The sequence below is a fragment of the Triticum aestivum genome, chromosome 4A, assembly GCF_018294505.1.
Source record: "Triticum aestivum cultivar Chinese Spring chromosome 4A, IWGSC CS RefSeq v2.1, whole genome shotgun sequence".
In the NCBI taxonomy this organism is placed as follows: domain Eukaryota; kingdom Viridiplantae; phylum Streptophyta; class Magnoliopsida; order Poales; family Poaceae; genus Triticum; species Triticum aestivum.
The window spans coordinates 742,306,275-742,326,148 of record NC_057803.1 but is presented as its reverse complement, the minus strand read 5'-3'; the positions used below and the strand labels follow the sequence as shown (position 1 = coordinate 742,326,148).

Genomic DNA, 19,874 nt, shown 5'->3' with positions numbered 1-19,874 from the left:
TCAATAACCTGTATATCAAATATACCCTTGTTCAGTTTGCCATCCTTCTTATCCACCAAATATTCAGGGTATTTCCGTTTCCAGTGACCATTTCCTTTGCAGTGTAAGCACTCAGTTTCAGGCTTTGGTTCAGCTTTGGGCTTCTTCGTGGGAGTGAAAACTTGCTTGTCATTCTAGTTGAAGTTCCCTTTTTTCCCTTTGCCCTTTTCTTGAAACTAGTGATCTTGTCAACCATCAACACTTGATGCTCTTTCTTGATTTCTACCTTCGTCGATTTCAACATCACGCAGAGCTTGGGAATCGTTTTTCTCATCCCTTGCATACTATAGTTCATCACAAAGTTCTACTAACTTGGTGATGGTGACTAGAGAATTCTGTCAATCACTATCTTATCTGGAAGATTAACTCCCACTTGTTTCAAGCGATTGTAGTACCCAGACAATCTGAGCACATGCTCACTAGTTGAGCGATTCTCCTCCATCTTATAGCCATAGAACTTGTTGGAGACTTCATATCTCTCAACTCGGGTATTTGCTTGAAATATTAACTTCAACTCCTGGATCATCTCATATGGTCCATGACGTTCAAAACGTATTTGAAGTCCCGATTCTAAGCCGTTAAGCATGGTACACTAAACTATCAAGTAGTCATCATATTGAGCTAGCCAAACATTCATAATGTCTGCATCTGCTCCTGCAATAGGTCTGTCACCTAGCGGTGCATTAAGGACATAATTCTTCTGTGCAGCAATGAGGATAAATCTCAGATCACGGATCCAATTCGCATCATTGCTACTAACATCTTTCAACACAATTTTCTCTAGGAACATATCAAAATAAACATATGAAAGCAACAACGCAAGCTATTGATCTACAACATAATTTGCAAAATACTACCAGGACTAAGTTCATGATAAATTTAAGTTTAATTAATCATATTACTTAAGAACTCCCACTTAGACAGACATCTCTCTAGTCATCTAAGTGATCACGTGATCCAAATCAAGTAAACCATGTCCGATCATCACGTGAGATGGAGTAGTTTTCAATGGTGAACATCACTATGTTGATCATATCTACTATATGATTCACGTTCGACCTTTCGGTCTCCGTGTTCCGAGGTCATATCTGTATATGCTAGGCTCGTCAAGTTTAACTTGAGTATTCCGCGTGTGCAACTGTTTTGCACCCATTGTATTTGAACGTAGAGCCTATCACACCCGATCAGCACGTGGTGTCTCATCACGAAGAACTTTCGCAATGGTGCATACTCAGGGAGAACACTTCTTGATAATTAGTGAGAGATCATCTTAAAATGTTACCTTCAATCAAAGCAAGATAAGATGCATAAAGGATAAACATCACATGCAATCATTATAAGTGATATGATATGGCCATCATCATCTTGTGCTTGTGATCTCCATCTTCGAAGCACCGTCGTGATCACCATCGTCACCGGCGCGACACCTTGATCTCCATCGTAGCATCGTTGTTGTCTCGCCAATCTTATGCTTCTACGACTATCGCTACCGCTTAGTGATAAAGTAAAGCATTACAGGGCGATTGCATTTCATACAATAATGCGACAACCATATGGCTCCTGCCAGTTGCCGATAACTTCGGTTACAAAACATGATCATCTCATACAATAAAATATAGCATCACGTCTTGACCATATCACATCACAACATGCCCTGCAAAAACAAGTTAGACGTCCTCTACTTTGTTGTTGCAAATTTTACGTGGCTGCTACGGGCTTAGCAAGAACCGTTCTTACCTACGCATCAAAACCACAACGATAGTTTATCAAGTTGGTGCTGTTTTAACCTTCGCAAGGACCGGGCGTAGCCACACTCGGTTCAACTAAAGTGAGAGAGACAGACACCCGCCGGTCACCTTTTAGCAACGAGTGCTTGTAGCGGTGAAACCAGTCTCGCGTAAGCGTACGCGTAATGTCGGTCCGGGCCGCTTCATCTCAGAATGTCGCTGAACTAAAGTATGACATGCTGGTAAGCAGTATGACTTATATCGCCCACAACTCACTTGTCTTCTACTCGTGCATATAACATCTACGCATAAAACCTAGGCTCGGATGCCACTGTTGGGGAACGTAGTAATTTCAAAAATTTCCTGCGCACACGCAAGATCATGGTGATGCATAGCAACGAGAGGGAGAGTATTGTCCACGTACCCTCGTAGACCGACAGCGGAAGCGTTATGACAACGCGGTTGATGTAGTCGTACGTCTTCACGGCCCGACCGATCAATCACCAAAACTACGGCACCTCCGAGTTCTAGCACACGTTCAGCTCGATGACGTCCCTCGAACTCCGATCCAGCCGAGTGTCGAGGGAGAGTTCCGTCAGCACGACGGCGTGGTAACGATCTAGATGTTCTACCGTTGCAGGGCTTCGCCTAAGCACCGCTACAATGTTATCGAGGAGGACTATGGTGGAGGGGGCACTGCACACGGCTAAGAGATCAATGATCAATTGTTGTTCTCCTAGAGGTGCCCCCTGCCTCCGTATATAAAGGAGCCAGGGGGAGGGGGTCAGCCGGCCAGGAGGGGCGCGCCAGGAGGAGTCCTCCTCCCACCGGGAGTAGGACTCCCCCCTTCCTTGTTGGAATAGGAGAGAAGGAAAGAGGGGGAGAGGAGGAAGGAAAAGGGGGCCGCACCCCTTGTCCAATTCATACCAGAGGGGGGCTGCGCGCCTCCTTCCTTTCGGCCTCTCTCCTCTATTCCCGTATGGCCCAATAAGGCCCATATACTCCCCGACGAATTCTCGTAACTCTCCGGTACTCCGAAAAATACCCGAATCACTCGGAACCTTTCCGAAGTCCGAATATAGTCGTCCAATATATCGATGTTTACGTCTCGACCATTTCGAGACCCCTCGTCATGTCCCCGATCTCATCCGGGACTCCAAACTCCTTCGGTACATCAAAACTCATAAACTCATAATGTAACTGTCATCGAAACCTTAAGCGTGCGGACCCTACGGGTTCGAGAACAATGTAGACATGACCGAGACACATCTCCGGTCAATAACCAATAGCGGAACCTGGATGCTCATATTGGTTCCCACATATTCTACGAAGATCTTTATCGGTCAGACCGCATAACAACATACGTTGTTTCCTTTGTCATCGGTATGTTACTTGCCCGAGATTCGATCGTCGGTATCTCAATACCTAGTCCAATCTCGTTATCGGCAAGTCTCTTTACTCGTTACGTAATACATCATCCCGCAACTAACTCATTAGTTGTAATGCTTGCAAGGCTTAAGTGATGTGTATTACCGAGAGGGCCCAAAGATACCTCTCCGACAATCGGAGTGACAAATCGTAATCTCGAAATACGCCAACCCAACATGTACCTTCGGAGACACCTGTAGAGCACCTTTATAATCACCCAGTTACGTTGTGACGTTTGGTAGCACACAAAGTGTTCCTCCAATAAACGGGACTTGCATAATCTCATAGTCACAGGAACATGTGTAAGTCATGAAGAAAGCAGTAGCAACATACTAAACGATCAAGTGCTAAGCTAATGGAATGGGTCAAGTCAATCACATCATTCTCCTAATGATGTGATCCCATTAATCAAATGACAACTCTTTTGTCCATGGCTAGGAGACTTAACCATCTTTGATTCACGAGCTAGTCAAGTAGAGGCATACTAGTGACACTATGTTTGTCTATGTATTCACACATGTATTATGTTTCCAGTTGATACAATTCTAGCATGAATAATAAACATTTATCATGATATAAGAAAATAAATAATAACTTTATTATTGCCTTTAGGGCATATTTCCTTCAGGAGGCACATTGGTCCAGGTTCGTGTTTGAACCGGGACTAATAGGTGAAGGTATTAGTAACGACCCATTAGTCTCGGTTCATGAACCGGGACTAAAGGCCCTTACGAACCGGGACTATTAGGTGTTTTTCTACTAGTGGTGGTTTGTATGTTACCATGCTATTTACAAAGAAGTTCTTGGCGGTGTGCATTGAATAGTACTTTTTAGGTAAAACTTACCGCATTGTTTGCACCTAAGTTATTAGGTATGCGGTGCTTATATTACCATGATATTTACGCAAAAGTTATTGAGGTCATATTTTTCAACAAAATTTCCCCTCGGTGACTAAGTTATCGCGGTGTTTGTACCTAAGATACCATGTATGCGGTGCTATATTATCATGCTATTGTACAGAAGTTATTAGGGGTGTGTAGTCAATAACTTTTTTGTTGTTCAAAAGTTACCACGGTGTTTGTAGCTAAATTATCAAGTCGGTGGTGCGTACCCAGTCCAAGTTATCGTGGTGTTTATACTTGAGTTATCTTGTCTACGATGCGTATATTATCATGCTATTGATATATAAGTTACCAGGGGTGTGTTGACAACTTTTTTCTTTGGATCAAATTTATTGCGGTGTTGGTACTTAAGTTATTATGTCTGCGGTCTATATATTTTATATTATTTATACAGAAGTTACTGGCATGTGGTCAGCGGTGCGTACCTAAACATGTTGGTAATTTAATATGATTGATCTGCTAACTATGGCATGTATAGGCTGATAACAAATTCATCGTTTTGATGATAACTTTTGAAGCTGATTGGAGTTCTTGAAGTTAATAATTACAGCGACTGATATTCAGTTTTAGACGTGGCTCGTGCGTAAAAAGGATCTCCCTTAATAATCATGATGATTTATTAGTATAAAAAGGGTCCGATTGGGTCATCTATTAGGATGTTGTTAATTTAGAATTCCACTTCTCACGTCATTTTACACTTACTCGATTAGCTTGTGTGCTGTTCAAACAGTATAAGCATTTACTTTTCTTTTTGAACACAATTATAAACATTCTTCTTTCAACTAGAAATCAACAAGGCATAGAGGAGTTGGTTAATGCACTACCTACAGGACCAAGGATCGAATCTTTTTCACAGCCCTATTTTTTCCACATTTCTCCTCTAACGGTCCTGGACGACTAGAATCACGCAAGAAAATCATTCACAAGAAAAGAAAAGAAAAGGAAGGTACGTTCGAAGGAAACAAATCACGAGGAAATAAAGGAAAGGAAGGTACGTGCATATCCAGCTGGCAGACCGGTCGTTCGAGCTCCGTGGGAACCGCCAGCGAAACTAACCTCGCTTTAATCGCGCGCCGATGGATGCAAATCGGACGGTGAAAACATCATTTGGGTCTGTTACTAATTTCCGTACAACTGTAAATTAGCTTTTGTTGGGCTAAGTCCCTCCACATGGAGGTGTGTTGGCAGCCCAACATCAGCCCATAAGTCTAACACATGTCGGCCGTTGAACTTCGCTGCATCCAACGGTTGAGAGTGCTTCCAAGGGAAGTGAAGCAAGAAGAAAACCCTAGCCACTCCACCACTGCTGGGTGTGGCTTCCATTCGTGAGAGTGAGAGAGAGAACACACAAGAGAAACCACAACCTGAGAGAGAGGAAGAAGAAGAAGTAGAGGTTCTGTCCAGATTTGCTGCATCTGACTAGACAGTGTTCAAGCTGGTGGTTGGAGTCTCAAACGTGCTTGGATCGACCCCAAACTTGGTGAGCTCATTCCTTACTTTGAGTACTTCGATTTGGTTAGCTGGTTTGAGGATTGGGTCAGTGGAGCATCAGATTTGAGAGTGATTTTGTCAGCTCTGACTGCTGTAGTTTAAGAACAGAGTAGTTTTGGGAGACGAACAGTTTGGGTAGGCAAACGATGTACGATTGAGCTGAAATTTAGAGGGGATCTCAGGAACTCGTGTGTCTACTTGTCTGCCAAATTTGGTGCTGTTTGGTTCAGCGGTTTAAGAGCAGTTTGCAAAATACTGGAGGGTACAGAAGCTGTGTAAACTCTGTTTTGTTGAAACCTTACTTCTTGTGGTTGTTGTTATTAGCTTTTACTTACTCGTACATACTCCCACTAATCAAATTCAAATATTGTTATCCTGTTTATAATAAATCTATTGTGTATAGAAGGTATCTACGCTTGCTGAATTTCACCATAATATTATATGATCGCTGGTGCACTAGTGAGTAGTTACACAGGTCTGATATCCCATCAAAGAAAAAAAATTAGAGTCCATAGAGACAAAGATTCAAACAGCTCCATTCTTCATTGTGGTCTGCTAAAATTGGCTTGTTTGTGCCCCATAATCTTAGGCATTTCTTGTATATATAGTGATCTAAACGATCATATATTTCTTTACAAAGGGAGTGCCTATTTCCCTGTAAAATCAGGTACTGTTCAGAAGCATAGCATCATATTGTATATGCTAATGTCTGTAAAAATGGTTTGTGAGTTACTCCCTCCTTCCTAAAATCTTAGGCACCCAAGATTTTCCCAAAAATCCCAAAATCTTAGGCGCCTAAGCCCCTTTGCCTGTACTACCTCTCCCGTACAGTTAGTTTCAGCTAACTATCGCTAGTCCTAGGCCGATCTCACGTTGTGGTTAGACAGCCTGCACCTCGAGCAGTTGGGCCTTTTCTTCCCGCATGCTATGGAGCTGGCCCGTTTGCTGATTTCCTAGATCGGTCAACCACAGCCTATGCGGTTAGAGGAGATCGTGCATGAATATGCAACAATACGATGTCTTAACAACAACCAGCCGTGCGCTAATTTTCATGCCATATGATGCGGTTAGGGTGGGAACTATTTGGCAGAGCAAGTGGAATTGGTGTTTGCATATGTTCAAAGTCCAGCGGCAGCTAGCCTTGAAGTGGACATTTCAAAAAGGAGCACGTTTCCGTGGCAAAATATTTGCTGGGAAGAGCGGCAGTGGAGACAAGGAATAGGATGGCTCCTCTGTTGTGTTATGCCGTAGATTTGCCATGTGATGGTGACCAAATCTGAAAGAAATGAGAGCCATTCCAAAAAACCGAGACTAGAGGTCCCTTAATTTTAACTAGTGATAAAGTTCAACAGTGGATTTTTTGTGAAACGAAAGGCGGTGTAGAGCTGTTTGTTAGTTTGTTAGTTTGTTTGTCTATATGTGTTTGGTGAATGGATCACTTGCGTACTGAACATTTTTATAGCGTTCTAAAAAATAACTTGACTTGGTTACATCTTGAATGAATTACTACATTATTCCAAAGGCCGTCCTCGCCCGAGCAAATGATCCAACTCACACAGTCCACAGCTCAATAATGGACTAAATATGAGGACCTAGACCATGTTTTTTTAGAGACCTGCGAGACGATGTTTGATCATGCTATAGACAAGGGTGTTTAGCAAGGTCTTGTGATTTAAATATGACAGATCAACGGATCCATCGGTGACTTATGTAGCCAATGGGGAGCCACAAACGTCTGAAAAGGACACAATGCTAGTTTTTTGTTTGCATTTTGAACCCTCTGAGATTAGAGAGCATCATTAAGCTCACGTGGTACACTGATCAATGAGGTGGTATCCAAGAAGACTAAATTGAATATACCTCAAGACTCAGATTCGAGTGAGCCAACGACTTGAGTCTTGAGATGCTGTTCTTTGGACTTCGAGTGATACGTATTCATAACTCCGTCCTCACTCCAATAAGTTTAAAACTAAATAAACTTGTCACTCCTAAAACTTGGCACCGGCTCTACATTTGTTTCTGTGTGGACTGAGGAGAAAGGGGCTGAGAAGGAAGGGGATTTCAGCTAGTGGTAGTTCGTCGCTTCGTAGGTGGGGCTTTTGTGGAACAAAGGTTGTGTAGAGCTGTTTGTCTGTTTGTTTGATCTTTTAATCTGAATAGCTCTCTACTCCTCATTTCAATCGATAAGGATAAAAAGGTTCGTGCCATTTGCACACTGAACCTTTTTTTTCCTTGCTTTCTCTTTTCTGGCCATGTTAGATTCTGAGACACAACTTAACTTGTTGACCTCTATAATGAACTACTCTCCCGTTCCTAAAATGTAAGATCATTTTTTAACTTATATTTTAGGAGGGAGGGAGTATAATGTTTGAAAGGCCAGTCTCCAAAGAGATGCTTACTTTTCCCTAAAGAGTTGGTGGAGACTGGGACGGGCCAACCATCGAACTCACATGAGGCCAGAGCTTAACGATGATTAAGAAGACTTCATCATTTTTTTAGAGACTTGCAAGATGTTTGATCGTCTGTATTTTAAAGCTAGAAGAGACGAGGGTGGTTAGCAAGGTGTAGTGAGTAAAATATGCCAAATCAATCGGTGACTTATCCAGCCAATGGGGGGCCATGTACTCTTTTTTTTGAGGGGAGGAGCCATGTACATCTGAAAAGGATACTCCACCGACGACTATTGTGCTCCACTGTGACAGAGAATATATATGTAAAGTTCTGTACTCGTTTTTGTTTGAGAGTATCATTAAGCTCACATGGTACACTGAATGGGAGATATCAAAGAAAAAAATAGCACGCTATAAAAAATAGTGCCGCCCCTTAAAATACACTATTAATGTGCTATAACGCATTATAGCATGCTATTAGCGAGACATTGTACACCGATTTACTTAGTGAGACAATTCATAGCGACACTATAGCACGCTATTTTTTCAGTGGGTGGTATCCCAGAAGGTGAAAAATAATTAAAATCCATATATAGGACAAATTTTATCTACCGCCGGTGGTAGTTACCGTCATTTGAGTTTTGTATGTTGTATGTAGTATTTATACAATCGGAGAGTATGTACGGTAGTTTGTAGTATATAAGAATGTTTAGGTAGAATATATACTACTTTTTAGGTAATATGTATCGTATTTTATGTATGCTCCTTTTTATGTACAAATATGTACATATTTCACAAATATAATTAAACCATTTTTCATGTAACTCAGTTTGAAATATCTTATATATAGTACATTAGCATATCTAAAATGATAAAGTAGTGTATATAGTACCACGTGGTAGTATATGAGACATGTAGGGTAATTACCCCTAGGTGGTGTGATGTATTTTGAAACATTTCCTTTTCTTTGGGAGAAATCGTCAAGGAGAACGAGATAATATTGGTAGCCCACATACCTACAAATAGCTAGGCAAAGTCCAGAAGTGACTGTGAATTATTTGAAAAGGTGCACTAGTAATAGACGTGGAACAGGGAAATAGCTTACATGGTTGTTGTTTTCTTATTTGACATGATTCACAAACGGGAGGAGGCGAGGTGTCTTTATTACGTGAGCGAAGCAAGTTTTTGGGTAAAGTAGAATGCGGATGTCGCCAACGAAGGAGAGACTTGTTGGAGGCTATAGTTGCTGACTTATAGAGGTCATCGTGACTATTGGATCTCATGGGATTTTCTGAAATGCTAGATCCTTCACGGTAAAACCTACGGAGTCAAACTTTAATTATGTAAGAATTATCGGCGGTGAAATGTTGTACAGAATTTAAGTTCTTAAGTATCAGAGAACTCCTTGTCAAAATGGCCGATGACTTCGCCCGCATGCCGAAGAACCTGTCTTGCTCTTTGGGAGCTTCTTTAGCGGCATGGCGGCGGTCGGTGCGGGGCAGCAGGCGGTGGTCGGTGCAGTGGTGTGGGTCTGCTGTGGTGGTGTGGGGCGGAGGGCGGGGCTGCAAGCGGCGGTGGTACGCGGCAGGAGGGGCTGTGGGTGGCGGCGGTCGAGGCGGTCAGTGCGGAGGTCCAATCGAGCGGTGGCAGTGCGGGGATGCGGGTGGGGCGGTTGCGGTGGTGGAATCGAGCGACGACAGCGCAATCAAGCGGCAACGGTGAAATCGAGCGGCGGCGAAAAAACGCCCAATTCGTTGTGTGGGGTGGCGGCCAACGATCGAAACGTGGCGCAATGGGTGGCGGAGGTGCTGGAGGGCACGAATCTGGCGCGGGGCAGCGACGGCGGGGTGCGGCCGGTGGGTGGGCGGCGGCAGTGCGGCAGGGTCGCGGGGAGGAGAAGATGGGTGGGGAAGGAAATGGAACAGTAGTTGGCGGTTGATGCGCGACTGCCATTTTTACATCTTCAGTCGGCAGAGATGCAAATTTTCAACGTGAGGTGCTGTATTTTACATGTCCGGGAGACAGAGATGTAAAATCTTTTGCATCTACATCATCTATTGAAGAGGGGTTTTGGGGCTTTGAAGATGCAAAGGTACTAATACCAGACATCGACATAGTGTCATGATCGCTGTAGGGAAAGAAAACGACGCTCCAGCAGCCTTTATCTACCTTTATTTTTATTTTAATAAAGAAGAAGCATCTCAATGTCATGGCGTAAGGATTGGACCCACAATTCCGATCTAGCCGAGCTGTATTGACTTTTTTTTATCGTCATATATGTCAAAAATCTTTGTCTTTAAATCATTGCTGCTCGGTGCCCATATCCATCAGAGTAGCACTAGAAGAAAGAAAGAGAACGGGAGAGGAGAGCAAGAAAGAGGAAGAATGGCCGCCAGTGAGGAGGGGGTGCGGGTGGTAGAGTCCTGCTTTGTAAAGCCGGCCGCAGACACACCAAGAAAAGCGATCTGGCTCTCGCCACTCGACATCATGCTGGCCAGAAGAGGCTACACCCCACTCATCCACTTCTACCGTCCTTGTGTCGACCAAACCAGTGCCCAAGACTTCTTTGACGTGACTAGGTTGAAGAGTGCGCTGGGCAAGGCTCTTGTGGCCTTCTACCCCATGGCCGGGCGGCTCAGGGTGGACGTCCATGGCAGGTTGGAGATCGACTGCAACGGTAAGGGCATGCTCTTTCTTGTGGCCTACTCTCGTCTCACCATCGATGACTTCCGCGACTTGAAGCCATCATCAAAGCTAAGGAGGTTTTTTGTTCCTTGCATGGACGACTCATCCGACATCCTGTGCGCCACCCAGGTTTGAGTTTGATTCTTTCTTAAGTAGGCACTGAAAGAGCAAAAGCACACAAAGAAATATCCTCGATCCAAGCCAAGCAGGCCCTTAGTTTTTCTTTCTTTCTCACCAAATCAACTAGCATATTGCAATAGCACAAACATGCTTACAGCAAGCAAGTAATATGTGCGACATGCAAATTAATGTATGCAGGTGACATTCTTCAAGTGTGGTGGAGTGGCCTTAGGGACGGCGACGCACCAAGGCGCGATGGACGGCACTACCGCGTTTCACTTCTTCCAGACATGGTCAGCCTTCTCCAGGGATGGCGACCGGGACGTGGTGAAGTTCCCCTACCTTGACCGCACACTCTTGTGCGCGCGCGACCCACCCATTATTCATCCGGACACCCTCTCCCTATTCTGCCTCAAGACAACCAACTTGTCCCGGCCGCCGGCGCCGGGGCCTGTCGTCGTCAACGAGGTTTTCACCCTCTGCAAGGATCAAATTTCCGCTCTTAAGCACATGTGTGGTGGCGGCCGCGTGAGCACCTTCAGCGCCGTGAGCGCATACATGTGGCGGTGCATGTGCTTAGCCCGGCGGCTTCCGCCAGACTCCACGACGCGCCTCGAGTTCCTGGCCAACTTCCGACGCAGCATTGCGCCGCCGCTCCCGGACGGCTACTTGGGCAACGCGATGTTGCAAGTAAGCGTCGCCGACAAAACATGGGACGTCGTCTCGCGCGATCTGGCCCACGTCGCGCACCGGATCAGAGGCACTCTCGGCCGGGTGAACGATGAGCTGGTGCGTTCGGCGGTAGACTACCTCGAGCTCGACCTGGCAGAAAGGGACAACGGCCCGGCTATCGGCGTTCTGCCAGCGACGGACCTGTGTGTGGTCAGCTGGCTCGGCATGCCCTTGTACGATGTGGATTTCGGCTGGGGAAAGCCGTTGGCTATGTTGCGTGCCGAACAAAACCGCCGAGGTTTCGTGCTCATGATGAACGGCGCGCGGGGGGATGGCAGCGTGCGCCTGTCCATGTCCATAGAAGCTGCAATTCTCAAGGAGTTCCAGCGTTTGTTCTATATAAAGCTCGATAGCAAGGTGTATTCCAAGTTCTAGCCGGCTATATATAGGTCCATTATTTCTGTCCAATGATTTTGTTTCACTTGATGGAGAGCTAATTATTTGTATACATATGTCTCGGAGTGTATTAATTGATGATATGCTCAGGTGTTTAGCCAAGGGAGATAATCTGGGATGTAAATGTAGCAGATACTTCTAAGAATTTTAAAGTTGGACGAAATTATTATATACTCATAAACTAGCAGGATTGCCGGCTAGCTAGATTGACTATATACTAGCAAAAATTACCCGTGCGTTGCAACGGAAAAAAAAACAGACCCCCTAGCAGTGGCGGAGCTTTGTGGAGAGCAACCTGGGCCATTGCCCCCCCAACCCATGAGAAAGTTAGCAAATATCCCCTAGTATTCAGCCCATATGTCGAGTTAAAATCAGCCCAAAAGCATGTTTCTTGCCCCTCCAGCCCATTTGCCCCTCCATAAATTCAGCCCAAGCTCCGCCACTGCCCCCTAGTCCAAAGGTACAAAGCCACATCATGCTCCATCGCTTACATACTCTCTATCTATCTATCTATCTATCTATCTATCTATCTATCTATCTATCTATCACGTTCATACATTTCGGGAAGCATCGGTGTTATCGACATGAAATAAAAAGTGCATGCATGAAGTAGATTGGAAATGGTATCTTGAAAAGCAAGTGCATGGCTAACAACATATGTGAGAATTGCTAAATGCTCCAAAAACTTGTTTAAACAAAACTGTCATGCAACCTATACATCTAAATAAACGGGACTCAATATACTTATACTAATCTAGGGGATAAAATGAAGTTAAGGTATCCTTTTAGTATTGTTTCCAAGCAAAATGCCTTCATAGCTTTACACCAGATTGGTTGAGCTACCTCAAGAAGTCTAAAAAAATTGCCACGACCAGAAGACTAACAGTGATAATCTGAACCACCGAGCTAAGCTTACATGCCAGATCGCTCATCCTGTTGAAGGCAAATTAAGGAGTTAATTACATTTTGGATTCAAATACAATAGACAGATACGTAAGATGCATCGCTATTATGTGGATAAATAAGTTAAATGAATACATGTTAGAATTGCAAGATGATGATGTTGTCCATACCAAATAGTATCCCATCGCTACTCATGTCTATGAGTTATGGATCATACAGGAAGATACAATATCTTGGTAGTTCGTGCAATGCATAATGGTAAGTTCAGGTACTCCCCATCAAGTCAAGTTGGTCATACAGGAGTATGATTCTTTCTTGGTGATTGTATCCACCCAAGCTTGTTCGTGCAATATCTTGGATCATACAGGAGTATGATTCTTTCTTGGTAATTGTATCCCCATCAAGTCAAGTTGGTCCTCGCTGCTGCAGCTAGCTGCACCAAGTGTTGCTCTATTACAGGTACACATACAGTAGAAGGATTTAGATTCTCGACTTTATTGTCTAAAACCAAGAAGGAATAATAAAAAATAATATTTGATCAAAGCTCTTGCAACTTCTCTATCAAAACCTTGGATAAATCAGTATTCATGCACCTTGCCAATTAGCACAAATAGAGATGCAAATTATCCCAGAGAGTTAGAAGACCCAAAAAAGTTAACCCACACATGGTGAACTCATACATAAGAGAACACCCAAGCAGAGTGATCAAGCCATGCAATCCAAGTTATTAAAATACTAATTAGTTATTGTATCTAGACAGTCGGTATTACGTAAAAACGTTTAAATGATATACAGTAATTTGCCAGGAGTATATGCATACTATTTTTTTCAAATGGGATATATACAACTATTCTCAGAGTATATACCTATGATACTGGCAATAATGATCAGTGTGTACTTTTTAAGAAAAAGGGTTTCCCCCCGCTTTGTATTACAAAGCAAACATCTGATACAACCAACGATAGGTGCTGGGACGGAAGCAGCACAACCACGCCCAAAAGAAAAGAAAGAGAAAAAAGAAAAGAAACAAATGCCGATAACGGCGGATCGACAAAGACGACGGAGCCTCGCGACCGCTGCTTCCACCGGAGATCGTCCCCCAAGCTCCGAGACTCCGAAGCGCCGGTACCAATCAACACCTCCAAGAAGGGACGCGACGATGACGACGCTGCTGCCAAGGGTTTCCCCCGGTACACGGCGAGGAAAGAGGAAGGGTAGCCCCGACGCCCTCCAGGAAGGTCCGATGGCACCCTCAGGCGCCACCGCGTCGGTGTCGGCCAAGCCAACAGGGATTTCTCCCGATCCCATCCTCCACCTCAGGCACTCCGAAGCTCGCCACCAAACTGACCACCACCCTGAGCACACGGACACGAAGCATCCCACGCTGTCTCACCACGGCACCGCGAAGATGGCCTGCACAACGAAGAAGGGGAGCCAGGACTAGGGCAGCAGCACCGTCAGCATACTGGAGGGCCCCACCTCCACCATCCACGACGGTAGCCGACGGACGCCAAAGCGGGAGCTTGCCGGGCACGTGGCCCCACAGGCCCGTCCGGGCCCTCAGAGGACCGGACAACTCCCGCCTCCACGCCGCAGTAGGCATGCCGTCGGCGTCGCTGCCCCCCGTCCGAGCTGCTCCACCACCTCACCACACAGACGACGACGAAGCCACGCCGGGGGCCGGCCCGCTAGGACCCAGATGGGGCCCGCGGGCCCCGATCTGGGCCTAGGGCGCGCCACCGGCCAACCAGCGCCACCACGTCGTCTCGCCGCCAAGGGGCCGCGCCACCACCGAGCGAGCCGCCGGCCACCGCGCCGGGACGCCGGGCCGTCATCAGGCTGAGGGGCACCGCCGCCGCCTCCATGCCCCGGGCAGGGAGCCGCGCGCGCGGGGACAGGCAGGCCCCGCCGCCGCCAACACCACCCGGCCCGCGCCGGGGGCGCCAGTCGGTGGCGGCAGGGAGGAAAGGCGCGACGAGGGCGGCCGAAGGGGAAGGAGGGCTCGCACCGCCCCGGCCACCTCCCGGGGAGGCGGCGCGGAGCGGATCCTGGGGAATGGGGGGAGGGGGGAGGGGAAGGGGGCGGGGGCGGCCGGCGACCGGCGGCAGCGGCGGGGGCTAGGACGGCCGGCGACGGCGGGGGGAGGGAGGGAGGAACCCTAGGTCGGGGGCACGATCAGTGTGTACTCATTATCAAAAATGAGTATATGGTGTGTTTTCTTTTGAAATGATAGTATACTACTTTTCACAAGGGGTATAGAAGAGAGGGCTATCTTCCATATGATATTTCAGTATCGATCAACAGTATATGTTTCTTTCTGTCTTGTCGTACGTATACTTAACTGATGAGGAGAAAGTATACACCAAAAAACTGAATTTAGGGAAACCTGTGCGGAGAAGCATGCATGCATCCAGTGAGAAGAAGTAAAAGTGATAAAAAGTACTCCCTCTGTAAACTAATATAAGAGTGTTTAGATTACTACTTTAGTGATTTAAACGCTCTTATATTAGTTGACGGAGGGAGTAGTATATACCTGAACAAAAGTAGTATATGCGTATTATGAAGAAGTAAGATGAATGAATTAGAAATACTCGTGACAATTAAATTGATAGACGCGAACAGGTATATAGTGGTATATTTAGCTTTCGTTTCTCTGTCACAACAGCTGTTCTTTCTGGACACAAATTTAGCTACCTTTATCACCTTCTATTGGTACTTACAAAATAGTCAATTAATGTCATCACCATGATATTAGTTTATCTTTTGTCATATTTTTCTGTCAGACAGCAGCTGTTCTTCCTAGATAAAAATTGAGCTAGCTTTATCTCATTTGATCGCTACTTGCCATTATTGTCTTTCCTGAAGATCATCTTGTAATGAGTACATGTGGTATTTCAGGCACTGACTTGTTCAGAGCTTAAAGAGCATATACTAAAGAACATATGAAATTAATTAGTCTTTGATGTCAGATGCAAATTGATGACACTGTAGCAGGTCAGACCAAGTTCGGCTAACAGTCGAGTATGAGTGGACGGATTATCGGTGAAAGTCGTCGGTGTACAGCCAAGCGATGTCGAAAACTGAAGGCACAACGATAAGCCAAAAAACTTCATATTATCCCAGACAGTAAGAACACACAAAATTATTCAACCTTGCATTAGAATCCAAAGGGTTCAGTGATGTGTAGCTCTCTCGATCTCTCTGTTCCTCTCCTACTTTTTTTTTCTCACCAAAGCCAGACCAGTAAGGGCATCTCCAGCCGTTTGGCCCCCCAGGGCGCCTAAATAGAGCGGCCTGGGGGCGTGCCGGCGCTAGTTCGGCCCCTGGGGGCGACCTAGCTCCCAGTCACGCCCCCATGCGCCGGCCCCAGGATGCGGGGAATTCAAACTTGGTTGTTCCCGCTCTCAAAAGACGCCGCAAATCCGGCGATCAGACGTAGTCTGGCGTTACAAAAAACAGAGGGGCGCCGTGCGCAACGAATCACTCGGCTTGGTCGGCTCCAGGCGTTGGCGGAGTCGGCGTGCGCGGGCTCGTCAGTGTCGGACCTGCTTCGTCGCAGGGCTGCGTCGGCGCGGCTTCGGTACTGCTGGGTGGCGATGTAGAGGCGCCGTCCGGGCTTGGCGTCCGTGTGGTCGTGGGCGTCATCAGTGTCGTCGGCGTTGCCGTCGGCAGCTCGTTCAGGATGAGGCCGCGCTGCACCAGGTACCACGCCTTGAGCTTCTCGTCGTTGCTCTGGAGAATGTCCGCCCCGCTCATCAGAAAAGCCATGTCGGTGTTCCTCTTCTTCGCGGCGACGTTCGTCCGGAGCAGGTCGAGCTTGATGGCGTTGTTCTTCATAAGCAACGACCACCGCGCCTCGGTCTTCTCTTCGCGTAGGACGGCTCGGGCCTGGGCGTCGGCGAGGCAATGCTCGATGGACGCCTGCACTCGCGCGGTTGCCGCGTCGGCACTTTTCCCCTTCTTTGCCAACTTGTGGCCGTCCGGCCGTCCCTCTGACGCGCCCGGAGTCATCGCGTCTGGCTTGTATGTCTCCTTGGCCTTGTCGAGGGCACGCCGGACTTCCGCCCACTTCTCGCACTTGTCAATGCGCTTGTAGACGTGGAGGTGCTTGAAGTCTGCGTCTTGGTTGTCGCCCCGATACATGGCGAACATACGCAGCAGCTGCGCGGAGAGACAAACAGTTGGCGGACGGCGGGCGTAGGGGACGAAGATATGCGGGCGAACGGCGTGCGTACCTGATCCTCAATGCTGGCGCCGCTCTCAGGGCGAGCCGCGACCTCCTCGACGATTCCATGCCATTTGTTGCACGCCAACTGGATACGCCCCCAATGGTTCGCCCTCGCCTTGGAGCCGCGCTGCATGTACACGCCTTTGAAGTAGGGGTCGGCGAGCTTCCGCTCATCGAACTCGGCCTTGATGCGGTCCCAGTACGTGTCCAAGCTCTGGTTCGCGCCGGTGGTCGGGTCGAGGCAGACGACTTTCCATGCTTCAGCGAGGCATTCCTCCTCCTTGGACGTCCACTTGATGCGCGGTTCGCCTGACCTAGACGGCCGCTTCTTCTTCTTCTTCTGGCGCCCCTTCGTCGGAACAGGGGCCGGTTCCTCCTCCTCCTCCTCCTCCTCGTCCTCCTCCTCCTCGGGTTCCTGCGCGTCGTCGCCGTAGACGTAGCCGAGCTCGGCCTCCACGTCGCCGTTGAGGTCCACTACCTCGTCCTGGGTGGCGAACCCGGGAGACCCGGCGGCCGCGGTCGATCCTGTCGCGATGATGTCGTCCATGTCGGCTCCCGTGTCGTCGGTGTCGCCGAGGTGCGAGAAGGGTAGTGGTCCGTGGTAGAGATGGGGCGTCGGTGTGGACGCGTAGGAGGCAGGCGGCGAGTAGTTGTATGGAGGGTACTGCATGCCGACGAAGGCGGGCGAGGGCGTGCAAGTAGCGGGGTGACCATGAGGGAAGGTCACGTTTGGGTTGAACCCGCCGAGCGCGTCGCCGTCGGCGTAGCAGCCGGGCGACGATGAACCCCATGGAGATCCGGCGTCTTGCTGTCCCCAGGGCGCGTACTGGGCGTGGCTGACGACGGGTGGGTTCACCCCCGCCTGGTCGACCGATGAGGAAGACGCCGCCGCGCGCGCCGCGTTGTCGCGGGCCTTCTTGGCTATGACCCTGTTCCGCCTGTCGGCGGTGACCGCTTCGCGCCGCTGAACTTCCACCCTCCACTCGACGTTCGACAGGCCTGGTGGCTTCGATGGCGGCGCCCTCGACTTCCTCGGCTTCGGCTGGGCCACGGCGCCAGTCGCGGTTGCCGCCGCGCGCGGCATGGCGTACTTCTTCGGCGGCATGGCGTGCTTCTTCGCGGCGAGCGGGAGGGGGTTTGGCGGGAGGAAGGCGAGCGAGTGGGAGAAAGGGATAGAATGGCGGGAGGAAGGCGAGCGAGCGGGAGAGATGCGAGGGAAAAGCGTCAAGAAACGGCGGGAAAAGACCCTCGGGTCGCTTCCAAGGCGGGCCCACGCGCCTTTTTCGCTTGCGCCGGCTCCCCAAGCGCCCTCCAGGGCGCCGGGTTCGGCCTGGGTCCGCCGGCACCAGTTTTGGTCCGAGCCGGCGAAAAACGGGCTTCTGGGGGCGCGACTGGCGTCTCTTTTTGTTGCCGGCGCGGCAAAATCGCCTGGGGAGGGCCTGTTGGGGGCGCGGCTGGAGATGCCCTAAGCATTGGAACCCTATCTCTCCCTCTCTGCGCTCTCTCTCTCTCTCTCTCTCTTCCTAAACTCGTGGCCGGCTGCTGTCACCCAGCCGGCCGGCAGCGTTGCCTCCTTCCTCTTCTCCTTCGTCTGGACGAACAATACCAGCAGGATGAAGAAGGAAATACGACGAGTCTGAATATTTAAGGACTCCGCGCCGTCGCGCTCCGCGCCCGTCCGTCGTCGCCACGCTCCGGCGAGCTCCCGCCTAGGTCGCCGCACCACGCATCCTTTCTCCCTCCCTCACCTCCCTGTTTCCTTTCTTCCCAGAGTCGCGGATGCCATGGATCCGTCCGGAAGCCGTGCTCTGCCCTTATCTTCACCGGCGACCCACGCCTTGCCACCCGGCTCCGGATCCGCCTCCCCAGCCCCTGCCGCGCACGGATCCGGCCACCGCCGCCGTTTTGCATCGAGCAGGCGCACCGCCCTGGCCGCACGAGCCATCGCGTTGACCCGATTAGTAAACCAAGTGTATGGACCGCGGGTTGAATAGACCAAACTACATGGTCGTTTTTAAAACAATGAACCATTTTCCCATACCACTTAAACAGGGACTGTGGGTTGAATACTAAAAAAGAGAGGGGCTTCTTTGCAAACAACCACGACGAACTACCAGAAGCAATAGCTGGTTTATTATATATATATATATATATAATATACTATTAAACAAGAAAACACATCCACAAGGGGACGAAATCTCTGCCACAAAGAAGTGCCGCACCCACGAGTAATCCCAGCCCGAAATTAACGCTAACCACCAACCTATTGCCCCTAATCTCACCCCTCGAGCGTGGGCGGCCACCGGCGAAGGATGCCACGCTCCAGCCCGAGGCGCGGCGGCGCCCCCCCCCCTCCCTCCCTCCCTCCGCACCGTTCTCCTCCCTAACCACGAATTGGGCGCATGCGGTGCGGGCTCCGGCGAACGCGGCCGCGCGCGATCCAGCGGCCCGGCGGCGCCCGCATCCCTCGCCGCTCCGGTCGCACGTCTCCTCCCTTCCTCCGAAGTGGGTGCACGCAGAGCGGACTCTCCGCCAACCGCCTCCAGGAGCTCTGCTTCCGCAAAGGAGGCATCTACATCAAGCTCGGCCAGCACATCGCAAACTGGTACGAAAACGAATTCCTAACTCTGTGTGGACACGCCTGAATTCACTTTGGATTCATCTGTTGTAAGACTACATAATTTTGTGGCTGAGGAACAACTGCATGTTTGCTTGTACTACCACAGGTGTATGTGCAGACGATGAGGGCGCCGATGTGAAAGAGGTGCCCAGTTTCCTCATACGAGGACGTCTGCGGAGTCTTCAATAAAGAGATTGGAGAATTGCCACAAAC

At 48.7% G+C, this 19,874-nt stretch overlaps 2 protein-coding genes across 2 annotated transcripts; both read left to right on the top strand.

Moving 5' to 3' along the window:
* The first annotated feature begins 9,455 nt into the window (after positions 1–9,455).
* On the top strand, positions 9,456–10,885 carry LOC123084513 (uncharacterized). The gene is made up of 2 exons (XM_044506077.1): positions 9,456–9,833; positions 10,309–10,885. The coding sequence occupies exons 1-2, from the start codon at positions 9,456–9,458 to the stop codon at positions 10,795–10,797; spliced, it is 867 nt and encodes a 288-aa protein (XP_044362012.1). The 3' UTR covers positions 10,798–10,885.
* LOC123083543 (putrescine hydroxycinnamoyltransferase 1) lies at positions 10,807–11,889 on the top strand. Its single transcript, XM_044505563.1, has one exon. It carries the CDS (start codon positions 10,975–10,977, stop codon positions 11,887–11,889), a length of 915 nt encoding a protein of 304 aa, XP_044361498.1. The 5' UTR covers positions 10,807–10,974.
* The last annotated feature ends 7,985 nt before the right edge of the window (positions 11,890–19,874 follow it).

Bases quoted from the DNA above. Each gene is read 5' to 3' on its own strand.
- LOC123084513 (XM_044506077.1), top strand. From the start codon at position 9,456: ATGGCGGCGGTCGGTGCGGGGCAGCAGGCGGTGGTCGGTGCAGTGGTG. The intron at 9,834-10,308 runs GTGGGTGGGCGG...CATATCCATCAG, and splicing joins GCGACGGCGGGGTGCGGCCG to AGTAGCACTAGAAGAAAGAA.
- LOC123083543 (XM_044505563.1), top strand. From the start codon at position 10,975: ATGCAGGTGACATTCTTCAAGTGTGGTGGAGTGGCCTTAGGGACGGCG.